The 16,523-nt window shown below is 42.9% G+C and overlaps 1 protein-coding gene across 1 annotated transcript in view; it reads left to right on the forward strand.

Annotated features, from left to right (window-relative positions):
- The window catches only part of SLC25A26 (solute carrier family 25 member 26), a 287,750-nt gene that overhangs the window by 179,814 nt on the left and 91,413 nt on the right, over positions 1-16,523 (forward strand). Inside the window, exon 4 of the mRNA XM_026650445.2 lies at positions 16,068-16,172. Coding sequence (XP_026506230.2) covers positions 16,068-16,172 — 105 coding nt within the window. The remainder of the gene's footprint in view (positions 1-16,067; positions 16,173-16,523) is intronic.

A 16,523-nucleotide genomic window follows, 5' to 3' on the forward strand; every position in this document is an offset into this window, starting at 1 on the left:
CTTCTTCCAACTTGAAGGTGGAATGTGGGCTACTGAGAAGAGGGGAAGTCGGAATTGTGTCCCCTCCAAGCTCCTTTGGGGGTGAGGGTGTCAGACTGCGCCTTCTGAGGTCAGGGGTTTACGTAGCTTCATATAAAACCAACACTTTTAACAGAGCTGCACTCCGAGTTTTGGATTCCTTCCAAATCCAGAACTAGAGAGATGTTGAACTCTCATGGACTGAAATAGCCCCAAAGTTTACTTTCCTTGTGGGATCAAGATGGCTAATTAACCTCTAATCTTCTCATGCCCTTAAATAAAGAACAGCAACAATGAGATTTCAGCTCCATCCTCTAGTGGCAGCTACATGGCATTTAGCTCAGTTCTTTTTTTGGTTAAAGTACTGTGATGATCTGACACTACTCTCCAATGGGCTTAGGCACAGCCGGACTGTACCATATATTAGAATTCCAGTCTCCGAAGCACTTTCTGAGTGCGCTTTATTGAGCAAGCTTGAGTGAGTCATCTACATGTAAAAATATAACTCTGCAGGGATTGGGGACAAGGTAACACACAATTAGCTCAGTGCAGACCCGATCTTTAAAGTTTTCGGGGGGGAATGAGGTGAATTCATGCCTCTAATTTGTGTGGACCGTTGACCTCAGTTGGAGTGTACATAGGCCAATAATGAGTGCTTCTGAAATTTCCCCCTGTAATTAAATAGGTGTGAAGGAAAGTGGCTTGTTCCCTTCATTTTTGGCCCATATATTCCAAGTCTCTCTCTCTTTTTTTAAAGCACCATGGTCTGTCATCTAAAAGTTAGCCCTAGACCTGGGTACAAGATTTTTTTTCCTAATCTTAAAACCAATAGAAAAGTTTACATAACACTTTAGATTTCAGTTTAAACCATTGCTTTTAAACAAACATTCCCCTGCAGTATCTGCCACCCTGAGATTGTTATATAGCTCTTAAGGGTAGCTCTTTCACATCCAACCACCCAGGGCCCCACTCTGCTAGGCACTGTCTTTGCATAAAGTCAGTGTCAGACCCTGGTTCCAAGAGTAGCGTGACCAGATGTCCCGATTTTATAGGGGCAGTCCTGATATTTGGGGCTTTTTCTTATATAGGCTCCTATTACCCCCCACCCGCATCCCAATTTCTCACGCTTGCTATCTGGTCAGCCTATCCAAGAGCTTAATTTAAAATGAAATTGAAATTGATTATGGATGTATGTGAAACTAACTTCATTTTCTGTCATGAGGAATTTGAAAAGTAAACAGACAGCATTATCAAATAAGAGTTGGGATTTTTTCTGTATTAATATTCGAAGGTTTTATTAACACAGGTTGTTGATGATAGTGTTAGGGCCTGATCGTGCACACACGTGTGTGTACACACAGTACGTTTGGATTGAGTATAAAATAATTTAAGTAGTTAGCAGCGGGACTTGCTGAGGCTGGCAAGAGAAGTAGTGCTTGTGACTGTTGAAATGTACATTGTCTTTTGAATTAATCATGGTGGGTTTTGAAATATTCATAATTTAATCTAGGTTAGCTCTGATCTACAAATGCGGTAGTATTTTGCCAAGCCCTCATACGGGAGTGTAATTGAGCAGTGGTGTAAAGGCTGCTGAGAAGGTGAAATTACTGCCATTATGACCTAGTGGAGAAGACAGAGAAGAAGTATAGCTAGATAAGAAGGAAACTCAAATTAAAGCTGCAGCCAGAAATTGCTTGTAAATAAAGATGAATGGAGGCAGAAATCCACAGACACTGCCAACAAATTCATCATACAATTAAAGGCTGAAACAGCAAATTAGGAACTGTCAGCCACCTAACCAGCCACCCACAGTGTCTCTTGTATGCCTTCTTATACACATGCCCTCTTTCTCTTCTTCAGCTCCATTTTTGAGTTCCATCCGTTGGTAAATCTATTCAATACATGCCTTTAAAATTACAAAGCTACCGTCTTGGTTTTGCAGCTTGGTACCTGCTTCATCTGAACTCGCATTCTTTCACTTATTATTATTATTATTTGTATTGTTGTAGAACCTAGAAGCCCTAGTTATGGGCCATGGGGGCAGATTTTCAACTGATGTAAGTTGTCCTACCTCCGTTGACTTCAGTGCAGTTAGGACAAGTTCACTCCAATTGAGAATCTGCCCTTAATATTTTAAGGAAAGAAGGCTGTAGGAAGGAGGAGGGGATCAAGAATCCATATTAAGGGGAAATGGTTCAGCAAACTTTGAAAGTTAGGCTTGGTCTGGGTGCAACCAACTTACGAGGGAGAAATGCTGGTTGGCCCAAGATCAGCTTCTCATTGGAAACTGCAGCTTAGCTCGAAAAGGGATAGCAGCTGGGAGAGGAAGTCCAGCGACAAAAGCGACGCCGGAAAGGTGGAGCGGGCTAGTTCGGTGTCTGGCACCTGGGAAGTCTGGTTGAAGGGGATGCTGGAGGACGGGTGCTGGTGGTGTCGGGAGGCAGGAGCGTGGGATGCTTTGGCGTGACAGGTTAGGGAATAATTGGGTCACTGCATCCTTTAATGACCAGTCAGGCACTTGGCAAAACCGTTTTGGAAATTCCAGCCAGAGTCTCCTTCAAGATGGTAAGGCGGGAACTTGGAAGTATTGGTGCTGCCTTCCCTGAGGGGCAGCAGGCTGTTGCATTTCACACACGTTATTGCTCTGAACATTATAGCCCACGGAACATTCCATTTCTAAAACCCCACGGAGAGTTGAGATCCCAAGTACCTCCCTGTGTGGAATCTCTCTCTTCCTTCAGCGTTTAGGGGAGCTGCAGCTAATTTAATGAAGTTGCTGTTGCATCAGTATCGGAAGAAAAAGCAGGAAAGAGATCCTGGCTTTCTTATCCTCTCTGTGGTGTAAGGATTCATCCAAAGTCCATTGTGGTCAACATCCAGGCTCCCGTTGTCTGCAGGGGGCTTTGGGTCAGGCCTGTTGTCTGAATGTGGCTGCACCTCGCAGCAGTGAAAGGTTGTATCTGTGGTGGGGATAAGCTTAGTGCACTTTTCATGTTCATTATCAAAGCAAAACCTCCAGATTTTCCAAGCTGAGCCTTAAAGCAGAAACCTGTCCTGGGTGGTGCAGTCAGCTCTGGCACTGGCTCCTCATGTAACCCCCTGAGGCAATTTGCTCTACCCCATCTACACCATTAAAATGGAGATTATGATCCACACCCACACTTGTAACGTGCATAAGGATCGATGGATTAAAAAATGCTAGTGTGACACCCCCTAACTCTCCCCCCCATGAGTGTGTTACAGCTCCCCCTCTCTGCCTGATCCACAGGGGATGTCTATCACAGCCCCAGCTATGGGAAGTGGCTCTTTAGCTTAAGCCAGAGGGACTCTCATTTTCAATCCCTGATATCTGCCAAGATGGCGGCCGTAGCACAAGTCGGGGCTTATCTGGGATTGAACTGCTGTGGGGCTCGGATACTCAGGATGAGCTTTCCGTGTTCAGGGGAAGCACATAACCCGCTGGCCAGTGTATATAGCGTCTTCCCCTCTGCATGATGCACAGAGGAGATGGGAGGCATTGAACTTTATTTGAATGTCTCAATAAGGCATATAAATGTCTAAGGAATCAGATGCAAATCCTATTCTCACTCTCCTCTTCGCTGAATTTTTTTTTTCCTAGCTAAGAGCCATGGTTGGAGCTTATGGGAAGAAAAAGTGATGTTTTGGGAGATTACAATCTTCCTTCCATGTATTACATGAACAAACGAGCCAATTTATCATTATAAACCGGAGGAGGAATCGGAACAAGTCCTGAAGAGCCAAATTTTTTATCTGTTTCTTAGTAACACAATACAGAGAGGGCTATAGAACGGTTTGTCACATAGTGCAATGTTAAATTTCAGGCAGGCTCAGAGAGGAGAACCTGTCTGGAGAGGGGATTTGTATATCTCAGTTCAGTTGATTTTATTTTTTCTCTTCAGTGGCCAGAGGAAATCCATAAACAGATTCTTTAGGACTTAGAAAAAAAGATGCTGTTGGTTAATATCATAGGTAATAAATTAAATGAGAAGAAGGTTCTAGTGGTGAGGATATAATTTTAATTAGTAAGCTGAAGGGATCAGGAGAGGAATTTCCAACTAGAATGATAATCACAGTATCTTAATAACATATGCTAATTGATGTTATTAATCAGCCTCACATTTGAAATTAAAAAAACAAGTATTCAATCTATTAAGGGGAACATCTTAGATAGTAACTGAGGTGATCAGAATCTGTCATTTACCAGAAATATTAACCTGTTTTGAGCAGCGTGTGAGAGTCTGAGTTAGAAAGAAGTTTTTGTCTGCAAAGTTGTGGCAGATCTAATGCAAAGTGCATAAAACAAAATATTTTTGTTGCTCCTCTGTTTGAAAAGGGATTTGAAGTTAAACTCACTTTTTTGTTGGCTTTTCTACATTACAAATAATGGGTCCTCCTTTTCCCCCTCTTTCCTGGAAGTGATTGCCAAGTTTTCTGATGGTGATACCACATTCAGATGCAATCAGAGAGGCATTTTTTTTCTACATTCAAATGAGTAAGGAGGGACTTCTGAGTCTCAGGGCTTGGCTATATTAGAAAAATAGCACTGGCATAATGAAATCTATTTGAAATCTTCATAATTAAGAGTGCAAACCCCTAATGTAGAGGCACTCAAACGGGTTTAACCCTCACTTAAATTGGTTTCGCTCATGCTGGTGAAGTACTAATTTATGTTAGGGTTGACCGATTTGAGTAGGTTTTCACAGTCTTAATTTTTAAAATCAGTTTCCTTAAACCGGTAGAACTCTTCTACTGTAGCTCAGGTCTGAGGCTGCCTCATGTTCCCGCTCTATTCAGGTCTCCTGGATCTTTTGCCAGACACCTTGAGCAACGGAAGGAAAGCGAGGACCACATACTTCAGATGTAGCAAAGTGTGTGTGTTATTGGGAGGGCCGAGAATGTTTGAGAGAATCTCTGCATCATTGAGAGTACGTATTCCATAGCAGAACACTGCGTCTGATTCTGATTGTGTAGTGGTGTCTATCAGGAGTAACTCTGTGGAATTAGACAGGCATTAAACTAGGTAGTGAGATCAGAATTAGGCCAGTTTCTTTACCTCTCTGTACAGCACCAGGCACAGTTTTGGTCCTATATAAATAAATGCTATAAATGTAATGAGTACGCTTTGTGGTTCACTTTTAAAGAGCAAGAGCCCGTACAATCCGCATAAAAATCCGTGAGAAAATTCCCAAAGACTTCAGTGGGAGTTGGATCAGGCCTCAAGATCAAGAGGCGGTGTAAAGGCCAAGGCTAACAATTCCAGTTCAGAGACAAAAGGAAAACAATTTATCTTGCTGTGCAGAATCTTTCAGGACTGGGATGAGAAATCAGGGATCTAGTACCAGCTCTGCTACAGCCTACAGGTATCTCGTTTAGCATAGTTTTTGTGCTGTAGTTTTCCCCAAATGGCTGCAATAATTACCTTGCCTGGGTATTGTGAGATTTAATTTAATGTCTATAAAGCACTCTTTCTGCGCCTTGGATACGAGGTGCTATAGAAGTGTAGCACACTGGATTTTCATTTGATTAAGAGTAAACTTATGCAAATGGTGTTTAAGAATGAATGTCCCCAGACTGAAAAATGCTCCCTTAGCACCAGGTTGAATCATAAATTAAATTTGCATGGTGCTCAACAATGAAGGCTTCCCAGCCCTCTCAGTACATAAACAAAAACTCATTAAAATGAATACGTCTTTCCCAAGAACTCTAGAAAACAAAACCTTAATCATAGGACGAAGTGTTTCATGGGCCCAGAGCAGCTATAGCAACAAAAATAAAGAGTAAGGGTAAAATTTTCAAAAGCATCCAGGTGACGTACGTTCTTATAAGTCGCATTTGCAAAGCAGACTCAAGGCCAGATTTTTAAAGGTATTTAGGGGCCTGACTCCCATTGATTTCACTGGGAGTTGTTAGGTGCCTAAATACGTTTAAAGCCTGGCCCTTGGGAGCCTAAGTCTCATTGAAAGTCAGTGGCTCCTAAGTCACTTTTGAAAATGTCACCCCAAAGCTATTTTACTCCTCTGCAGCCTTGAAACCAGCCTCCCCCCCCCCCCCTTTATTCTTACTCTAGATATGCTGCCCTTGGTCAAGCATCAGTAGCATAGTATGGGGCCCGATGTTCTATGGAAATGTTAAACCTTGATCCACAGGCTGAGAGCTGGCCAGCTCAGAGAGCCAGACTTCCCATTCCCTGCTCTTCTGGCTCTTGGGCACTGGGAAGTGGTGTTGCAGTAGTACAATGCAGTTGTCACCCAGGTTTGCGTTAGCATTTCCAGGTCAGAATGAGCAAGGAAAGGTCACCATCTGAACTTAAAATCCCTTTCATCAGCTGGCTAATGGAGAGGGAGGATGGCCTAATGGTCAGGGCTCTAGCCTGGGACTTGCACAATCCCAGTTCAAATCCCTGCTCCATCACAGACTTCTTGTGGGGCCTTGGGGCTAGACCTGCAGAGGGAATTTGCAATGCCTGCCTTCCAGTGGAATCCATAGCCCCCTGGGCCCTAAGGGTGAGTGAGGAGACGCTCCACAGCAGCAGGACGTTGGTGCCTGTGCACATGCACACTGATAGAAAAGTAGGGGACTTTACCAGCAGAAATTTAGGCACTGTGGAAATTTAGGTGCCTACAGAGTTAGGTGGCAGCTGAGTAGGGGTTTTGAGGATCTAAACTTTGGATTTAGGTGCCTAAAGTGTCAGGTGGGTTCCTAAATCCCTTTGTGGATCTAGCCCCTAGTCTCTGGGCTTCAGCTCCTCATCTATACACTGGGGATAACAGCGCTATCTCAAAAGGGGGTTGTGAGGATGAACACATCAAAGATGGCGAGGTGCTCAGCTACTACAGTAATAGAGGCCAGATAAACGCCTAAAATAGATCTAAAGTGCAAGGACTGTGGCAGACTACAGGCCAAAATGGCCCTCTGGAGCTGCTCTCCCAAGTCACAAAGCCGGGAATAGCACTGTACCACGTGTGTTCCCATTGCTGAGGCAAACATGTCCTGCATCAATCCAATTTAAATGTTCTACATAAGCCCTCAATAGCAACTCGTCATACCTGGTCTGTTGTGTTTCAGATGCCTCAAAAGGATGCATTAGTACATGGGTCTAGTGCAGGAGCAGTAGTGTGGTTAACTACAAATAAGTCCACAATCCTGACAACCAGCTTTCTCTTTCCCCAATACTGCAAAAGAATTCGTACAAATCGGTTAGCCTGAAAAACAAAGCGTTCGAACAGAACACAAACTGGTGGGATTTGATTATTATATTTTGTTTAGAAAAATAATAAAATAAGGAAATAGAAGGTTTAACTTCAGCTGTGTTTAAAGACTCAGAAGAATTTGGATTTCTTTTTGAGATCTGGATTGGCACCTTACAATCAGTTCCGAGTAAGGAGCAGAGTATATTAAAAATGTCAATGAGGACTGACTTGTGCCTCTGAAGAACACTGTCTTGCCAGTTTCTGGGTAACGTGGTTATTATTCTCCAGCATTCGTGGTACTTTCTACCTGCAGAGAAATCTCTCCTGGACTACTTCTTAAATCATGAATACAATATGATGCATGAGTAACGGTGTGTCAAGCTCCACTGGATTTCTTTGAAACACAGGATGTAGTCTAATGAGGATGGCCCGAGGTGAAGTGGTGTGGAAAATAAGCGTAGTTTCTCCCAGTCAAAATAAGTCAGATCCGCACAAGAAAACGGGCATTTCCCAGGTATTGGATGCAGTTAAAGAAGTGAATATATTGGTCATCTCCCTAATATTTAATGTAAAGTAAGAAGCAGTTTTTCAGCCCAATCACAAAAGGATTTCTGGTTTGTTTTATTGATATATATAAAAATGCAAAACTTCAAGTGAGGAGATTTTACAAGCTTTGATAATGTGTTCAATCGCGCTGAATTTAGTGATTGCATTATAACTCTTATTGGACAGTGCTGTACTCTTCTATGCCAATTCATAATGACCTTGCTTCTCAGAATGATAGAGGTAGATGTCATTTACTCCTAAGACAAAGTTATCAATCCCTTTAGGATGGGAAATGGAGGAATTGTGAATCATTACAATGTTTCCCATTCCCCTATTAGTAAATTCAGTGGAGTAAGATGGCCAAAGAGTGAGTGGGAATATGAAGTAGCTGGTGAGGCTGAAAGGAAGTATACCACTGAATAATGGTGGAAATGCTTTTACCTCTCTGTATTGGTCCTTTCTTTAGCAATGATCATCACACGGTATGAGCTCTGTCCTTTGCTGATTTCTCTAATATCAGTGGTGATCTGCACATATCTTTAATATCCTCTGGATAATCTTTTGTTTGTGCTTTCACTGTTCCCTATCTATGGCATGATCACAGGTGTTCCTCATGAAAAACTCATGTAAAGTTATAAGAAGGCCTGTCCTCTTCATCTGTTATTAATCAGCTTGTGCTGAGCACCTTTTAGTTATTTGCCTCCTCCCAGGGCCAGCTCCAGGCACCAGCCTGGCAAGCAGGTGCTTGGGGCAGCCGCTCCGGAGAGGGGCGGCAGGTCTAGCTATTCGGCGGCAATTTGGCGGACGGTCCCTCACTCCCGCTCGGAGCAAAGGACCTCCCGCCGAATTGCCACCGCAGATCGCGATCGCGGCTTTTTTTTTTTTTTGGCTGCTTGGGGTGGCCAAAACCCTGGAGCCGGCCCTCACTCCTCCTAAGTGAGATAAAAGTTTCGCAAGAACTAATCTTCTCTACAAACTTCTATATGCCACATAAGGTGGGATTTTCAAAAGTGCTCGGCCCTGACCTAACTTTGCTCCCGTTGAAGTCAGTGATAAAACTCCAGTCAACAGGTCAACACCGAGTGCTTCTGAAAATCCCAGTGTTAACTTGCAGCAAGGGCTTGCCCACATGAGGCGGTTGCAGTAATTTAAGTGAGTGTGGTTTTTAAAGTGTGATGTAGTTGAATCAGCCCGAAAGGCTGTGTAGACACTCCTATTTCAGTTTAAACCAGACTTACTTTGGCTTTGCTGCAGTTGATTAGGAACAGGGTTCAATTACTTTGAAATAAGCCACACACAAAAATAAGTTTCTGTGCAGGAGTTTGGACTGATTTAACTAGAAAATTAGATCATATTTGGGCTTCAGGAGTTTGGACTTCAGGTACTAACAATAATAATTGAGCTAAAGTATATTCTAATCCAATTCTGACCAGAAGATGGCAGTCTTGATACACAGGTGAAGTCTAGTAATCAAAACATTTTTTTTGCAGAGATGGAAAATCTGCATGTTTCCTTCAGTTAATTTGAAAAATATACCCTCTTAGCAAGATGAGGATAAGTGCTAATGATAAAATACACACATTTTTAGAGGCGATTGCCCCCCAACAAGCAAATGCAACTAGGAAATTAGAAGTGCGCTTAGATTTATGACTTATTGCACGTTTCACAAGGTTCATCTGGTAATGATTTAAGACCAAATGTTTTGAAATTCATGACTCTTTCCAGCCATAATTATAATACTAAAAGGGTAATAAGACAACAGGTGCTAATATTGTCACATTAGCCAGCCTGCTCTGTAAAATAAAGCGAGAAGCATAATGATGCCATTAAGACCAATTTTTATTATTTGAGCTTATATCTAAAGTACTTCATCCTTTGTTCAGATTTCATGATTAGCATGTATGGGCACACTGGTGTGAGGAGAGCTTGTAAACTTCAGACTGAAATCAGAAGAGATTGCATAGCACTGTATATCGCCAGAGTTTGGGAAATAAACAATATATATATATATATATATGACAAAAGCCATTTTCTCTCTAAGCAATAATCAGGATCCTACACTGTCTGCTTTTCCACTGACTTCAATGGGCCAAGAGCTCCCTAACAAATCAGTTTTGTCCCATATACAGAGGCCAATCAGAACAAATGTCTGGTGCCTTAATGAAGGTTGAGGTTATCTGGAGCCTGTCTCTATGTATCCAGAGGCGATGAAGGGGTATAAACTTCTGACAGAAACAGAGGGCCAAATTCATTCCTCTTTTAGCTTCACTGCAGTCAATGGGATTGCACCAGGGATGAACTGGTTTCTAAGTTCTTCGTGTGCTGAGTGCACAGTAAGCGTGCTCTGGACTGCACTGTTCTCCATGAGTCAGTGGTGTCAGTCTGTGCAACATTAACTTCTGTTACTGAGTTTGCAGAGTGTCTCTGTGCAGAATCAAGACAGGTGGTGTGGAGCTAGCTGTTGCTGAAGACAATCGTCCGTTCTTAATTTCTCTCTTTTAACAGCTCCTGTGTCATGGCTAGTGTGTGTCTAGATATGAAGTTGAGAATATAAAAGTAAACGGAGGCCAGGTGCTGCCTGGTGGGAATATGTTGTGATTAGGATAGTCAATGGAATGTCACTGTAGGAAGCTAACATTCTGTACCTGCTTATACGCCAGACACAATGCCAACAGATACATTTGACTGCTCCTACTCCCGTTCTAGGAATAGTGTTTCATTAACTTTCCCTAAGACAGCAGTGGGTTCTGGGCAAATGCAGGGAGTCTCTCCTTGTGGACCTCATTAGGCGATCATGACCTACAACTGTAAATTTAACCCTCTGTGATCTGAAACTCAGGGGCATTTGTGAGGGACAGATGTACTCATGTAGCTTAAAATTTTACACTAGACTTCCTAAGTCAATAGTCATTTAAAGCTGAAGGCCAATGTCTTTGGATGAAAAGCATCACTGGTACACACTATGCTAAGAAAGCAAATGATAGGATGTGTATTGATTACATTATCTTAATTCATGCTGCGTTACCTGTAAGCCACTGAAGTGCTTTAAGTCTGAGTACGGTAAATCAATTGAAAAGTTCCCCCGTCCCTTCTCTCCACTGAAGTTGAGGTTGTTACATTTTCATCCTGTGGCCCAATAGGCAGGTGTGACATTAATTTTGCATGCTTTCCCTTTGAAGGCGAGGGCTCGGATCACATCAGAAGAATGCTTAGTTGTTACTGATAGTAAGATACACATGCAAAAACAATAAGGTAACGAGTCGTAAGTTCAGATGTACAGTGAAAATGTCAGTGTACTGTCTAGTTGCAACAGTCTTTGCACAAAAACTTGTGAGCAAAGAGTGCCCTATGGAACCTATCTGACAATAGAGCCTGGGATGACATTAGCTTTTACTTTCTTTCATACCAGTACAATGCAATCACTTGTTTTTGTTCTTGTGCAGTGAAATATTCCCTTGTAGCTCAAATTCAAATCGGAAAAACATCAAAGTTAATATGAAACAAAATGGAAGGCACTGCAAATATCTGGAGAAAATAGATAGATACATTACTTTGTAGCCACCCCTCTCATGCCAAAATTGCAACGCCACAGAAGTCAGGAAGCCACGCTGGGCTCTTTGTACCCCCTTGGTTGGGTAGATTGTTTTTCATCTGAAAGCCTTTTTAAAGTTTTCTTCCTGCCTCCGTACTTTTAAGGAATAAAAAGCTAATGTAAGGACATGGAGTGTTATGAAGCATGAAGTTCTATAAATATTTATGCTGAACTACAAAAAAAGTTGACAATTCTTATTTTCTTGACATATTGGGGTCATTTGTTGTTTTTGACCCCTGGAATTGAAGCACACATGGAGTGGTACCTCTTTGGAATGACTCTTGACTATTGCAAGTACAACAGGATGAGCTAGCGAGTTACAAGAGAATTTATTTCATAGCCACTTTTGAATACAGACGTTTACCTTTTTTTTATAAACACGGTGTAAAGTTTGTCCTACAAGCTACCAGTCATGTTTATTCAATTTGTACATCCTGACAACAAGCTATTACATTTAATATGCCTAATGAGAACATTAATGTATACAAGTTAGTTGCTTAATTTATTTGCAAACTCTGAGTCTGAGTTCATTTTTGGAGGAACAGATTTCATCCAGGTTACTTTTTTTATTATGTGCACTTGCCTTTGAATGCAAAACATTTTAAAACACATTTAATTTTAACTTCATTTTGGGGCCAAATTCTCTATTGTTCCTTTCCTGTACTAGGCTAAGGTGGGTCTAAGCCACCTTTGTACTTTTCATATTCTAGCACCAGCCCCCAGCACAAGCTACAGTAGCCCCATGCTACTTTGTTGTTGACTGATAAGACTTTTATATGCAGTGTTGTTGTACAGTAGCTGTATTGGTCCCAGGATATTGGAGAGACAAAGCGCGTGGGGTAATATCTTTTGTTGGACCCACTTCTGTTGGAGAGAGAGAGACAATCTTTCGAGCTTACACAGAGCTCTTCTTCCGGTCTTAGGACCCTCCACCTCTGCAGAGTCCTAGGACCCTACCTCTGAGCCTGAGTGTGACAGATTTGCATGTAGACAGAAGGGGGGGGGAGGGGTTTGGACTCAAGCCTGAGTCTGAGCTCTGGTCTACACTACAGAATTACTTTGGTATAACTATGTCGCTCAGAGGTGTGAATAATCCACACCCCTCCGTGACATAGCGCTGTTTACTGTCGGTATAACTATCTCAGCGAGAGAGCTTCTCCCACCGATATAGCTACCGCCTCTCGCGGAGGTGGATTAACTAAGGCTATGTTTACACAGCACACCTTACAATGGCACAGCTGTGCCGCTGCAGCCGCACCCATGCAGCTGCGCCATTGTAAGGTGTGCTGTGTGGCTGCTCTTCATTGCTGGGAGAGAGCGACAAAATAAAACCACCCCCAATGAGGGGCGGTAGCTTCGTCGATGGGAGCGCGGCTCCCGCCGATGAAGTGCTGTCCACACCAGCACTTTTCATCACTAAAACTTTTGTTGTTCAGGGGGGTCGGGGGTGGGTTTCCACACCCAGAGTGACATAAGTTTTAGCGACGAAAGCGCCAGTGTAGACATAGCCTGAGATTATGAGAGAAGCTCTCTCCCGTTGGCTTAGAGCGTCTTCATTAAAGCGCTACTGCGGTGCAGCCGCATCAGTGCAGCGTTTTAAGTGTAGACCTGCCCTGAGCCTGGGCTTACATTGCAGTGTAGACATACCCAGAGTAGGGCTGTAAAAGGTTAACCGGTAAGCATTAGGCTTACCGTTAACCGACTTTAAACGTTAACCCCAGCGGCCCCGCGCCAGCCAGAGGGACCCCATCCCGAGCCCCCGCCACGCCAGGTCCTCTGGAGTGATTTCGGTTAACGGTTAACCAGTTCAATGATATAATTTTAACCAGTTAACTTTTTTAACCAATATTTACATCCCCAACCCAGAGTGTCACAGCTAAGGTGAATCAGATTGTTGAGTATAAGCAGTTAAGACATTTCAAGGGACCATTCATGGGGAAGTAGCCTGTTAACACCCCTTCTGTAATGGCTAGGAGAAAGCTGGGGGTGGGGGGTTAGTGGGTGATTGATTGTTGTAATAAGCCATAAATCCAGTGTCTCTGTTCATTCCATGATTTTTAGTGTCCAGCAAAGTTATGAATTGAAGCTCCCAGAGTCATCTTTTGAAGGTGTTGTGCAGGTTTCCTTTGAGGATGAGGACTGAGAGGTCAGATATAGAGTGATTGCTTTGTCAAAAGTGTTCACCCCCAGGATATGGTGGTTTTTGTCTTACTGTTTTTCCATGCGAGTTCATTGGAGAGCGTAGTGATGTCTGGTTTCACCCACAGAGTTGTTGTTGGAGCATTTAGTGCATTGGATGAGGTACGCCACGTGTTGTGATAGGCGTGTGTAAGACCCACGGATCCTGAAAGGTGTGTTGTGTGGGGTGTTGATCACTGTAGCAATGGAGATGCTGGTTTTGCATCTGTTGTTCTGGCAGGGTGTGATGCTGCTTTGAGTTGATGTGTTCTGGTCTGTGGGGAGCTTGCGTGTGATGGAGAAATTGGTTTGAAGGCCAGAAGACTTTTATAGGCCATTACATCAGCACAGCGGGAGTGCAAGTACACTGACCATGTCTCTTTCTGCCCTCTCCCTGCCTCGTCTGTCAGAGTCTGGGAAGAGAGCTGGCACCAAGCCATTATATCAGTTCTGTACCAGATAGGGAATCTCTCTCTGACTGGAAGATTCTATAGGGGCCATTTCTGCCTCCTTTACACTGCTGGTGTGATGTAAAAGGGCCTTAGCATAGGGCAGAATCTAGTCCTTAATCTTTAAAAATACCCTGTTATTCTCAGGGTTTCCAGTGTTGTGATAAGTTACTGTTCTATGCAAATAAACCACTGCTATTGTGTTGTTAAGACACAATAGAAAAGTCAAAAGATTCAGGGATCAGATTCTTCCACTGCACAGTATGAGGAACTCCCATTGTAACAGGGAAGCAGCTGCACTGAGATGTGGAACTCTGGGCGATTTATCCGCGTAGCCAGATCAATTGGGTCCTGGAAGCCACAACCTAGGAGTATGTAAAAAAACCCTTGGAGCGTCTCAGTAAACTGACTTAAGGGGCAAGAACAGAGGAGCCTTGCAAGGAGGACCCTAGCTGAATTCAGAGGGGAAGCTTAGGAGCAGAGTCCTGTTTGTTTCCAAAGGAAAAAAGCAGGAAGAGAGGAGCGTATGAGGATGCATAGGGTGCTGAGCAGGGTGGGGATTTGGTATGTTTATATGAGTTACTTGCATCCTGGCTTGGGAGAGTTATTCTTCCTGCAGCACTTTTACCTGTACTTCTTTTTATGTGGCAACAGGGTCTTCCAATACAGACAGGCCACAAATACAGAATGAAAATGCCACACACACCTGTTAAAGTTATGTAATTTCCTATCTATGCAATCACAAATTAAAAAAAAAAAAAAAATCAAGGAATTCACCACTGGAGGCAACACTACCCTTCAAACTGAGCTTATTTAACTCTCTTACCGTCCTCACAACAACATCTAAATGCCCTCACACACCTACTCCTCCACCCCTTTGCTTCAGCCATACAAACTCACCCGCAGTGCCTGGGGCCCCATTCTTCAAAAACCACACCCACATGCAACCTTAACTGACCTCAGCTTATTGTGTGTCACAATAACAGGTTACAGACTTTGGGTATGTCTACACTACAGGATTAATCCGAATTTAGATAATTCGAATTTGGGAAACAGGTTGTATAAATTCGATTGTGCGCGGCCACACTAAGCACCTTAATTCGGTTTTAAACCACATTAATTCGGTGGTGTGCGGCCACACTACCCCATTAACTTAAATACAGTAATTCGGTGGTGTGCGTCCACACTAACCCTAATTCGAATTAACAAAATCGATTTAGGCTCTACTCCGTTCGTCGAGGTGGAGTACAGAAATCGATTTAAAGGGCCCTTTAATTCGAATTAACTGGCTCTGTAGTGTGGACGGGTGAAGGGTTAATTCGGATTAAGGCAGCTAAATCCGAATTAAAGTCCTAGTGTAGACCAGGCCTTTGTAAATAAGTCTACCCTGGCAGCTGGGGAGAGCCACTAGTTGCAGGGAACCCTTTATGGCACCCAGCCTTGAGACTCCCCTTCTTGGATGGCAGGTCTGTTGGCTGGAGAGGCCAGGAAACATCAGGGCCAGTACTTGCTTCTCCCTGCAGTGGCTGTGCTTCACCATGCATATGAAGGGACTCTTTACAATAAATATTTTTATTTCCATCCAATGCTCGGTGACGTGTTCCTCAATCTTGGTCACTATAGGACATAATGTGACTGTCTTGCTTATTTGGAAAACAAGCACATGCAAATTGGTCTGGAGAAAAGTCTTCCCACATGTCCTATTTACAGTGCTAATATTGAGAAGGATTCCTGTGACTTCGAAATAACTTTCAAGCTTTCCCTTTTTCTTTAATGATCCCTTACCCCAAATCCGCTTCTGCTTTGAGAGTCACTTTCAAACTGAAACATTTGTGGAGGACATTTCCATTTTTCATTTGTGTAGCATTGTACATGTTGATTTCAGCAAGCACATGGCACTGTCTGGCAGTGAGTGTAAGTGTCTCACCAACAGTTTTTAAGCTTGACTCCGAAATATACAAACTGTTTCTCAGTTTTGCAGGTTTCACTGTGTGGAAAGAAAAGAAAACAAACTAACTTTATAAGGGAAGTGGACTTAGGTGTGTGTAGTCTAATCATAGGCTTCTTTTACAGGTTGCCTGTCTAATACGGGTTCCTTCTGAAGTTGTAAAGCAGAGGGCTCAAGTTTCTCCTTCATCCAGTACCTTTCGAGTTCTTTCCAACACCTTATATCAAGAGGTAAGGTCTGATCAAAACTTGTGAATTATAGCTGCTTCCAACTGTTCTCCAAGTCCAGTGCTGTATGTTCCTAGCAACTTTCCAAAACTATCCTTTGGCTAAGAGTTATTGGCATGTTACATTGGAATAGAATGCTAGCTTCATATTTGGGGCATCTGCACCTGGAAACATGGGTTAAAATCCTCTAGTTTTTATAATGCCTTATGCAGTAATTTAACTCTTTCAAATCAGTCTGCTGGTTCCATGGCCTCATTAGTAGCAGAGCTGCCTGTGCTACACCTAGGGTTAATGAATTAAAGCATTTAAAGTTCTCATGGGATTTGCAGAAAGAAAATGTCATTAGCATAATGT

This window comes from Terrapene carolina, unplaced genomic scaffold, assembly GCF_002925995.2.
Source record: "Terrapene carolina triunguis isolate 2854851 unplaced genomic scaffold, T_m_triunguis-2.0 Scaffold89, whole genome shotgun sequence".
Classification (NCBI taxonomy): domain Eukaryota; kingdom Metazoa; phylum Chordata; order Testudines; family Emydidae; genus Terrapene; species Terrapene triunguis.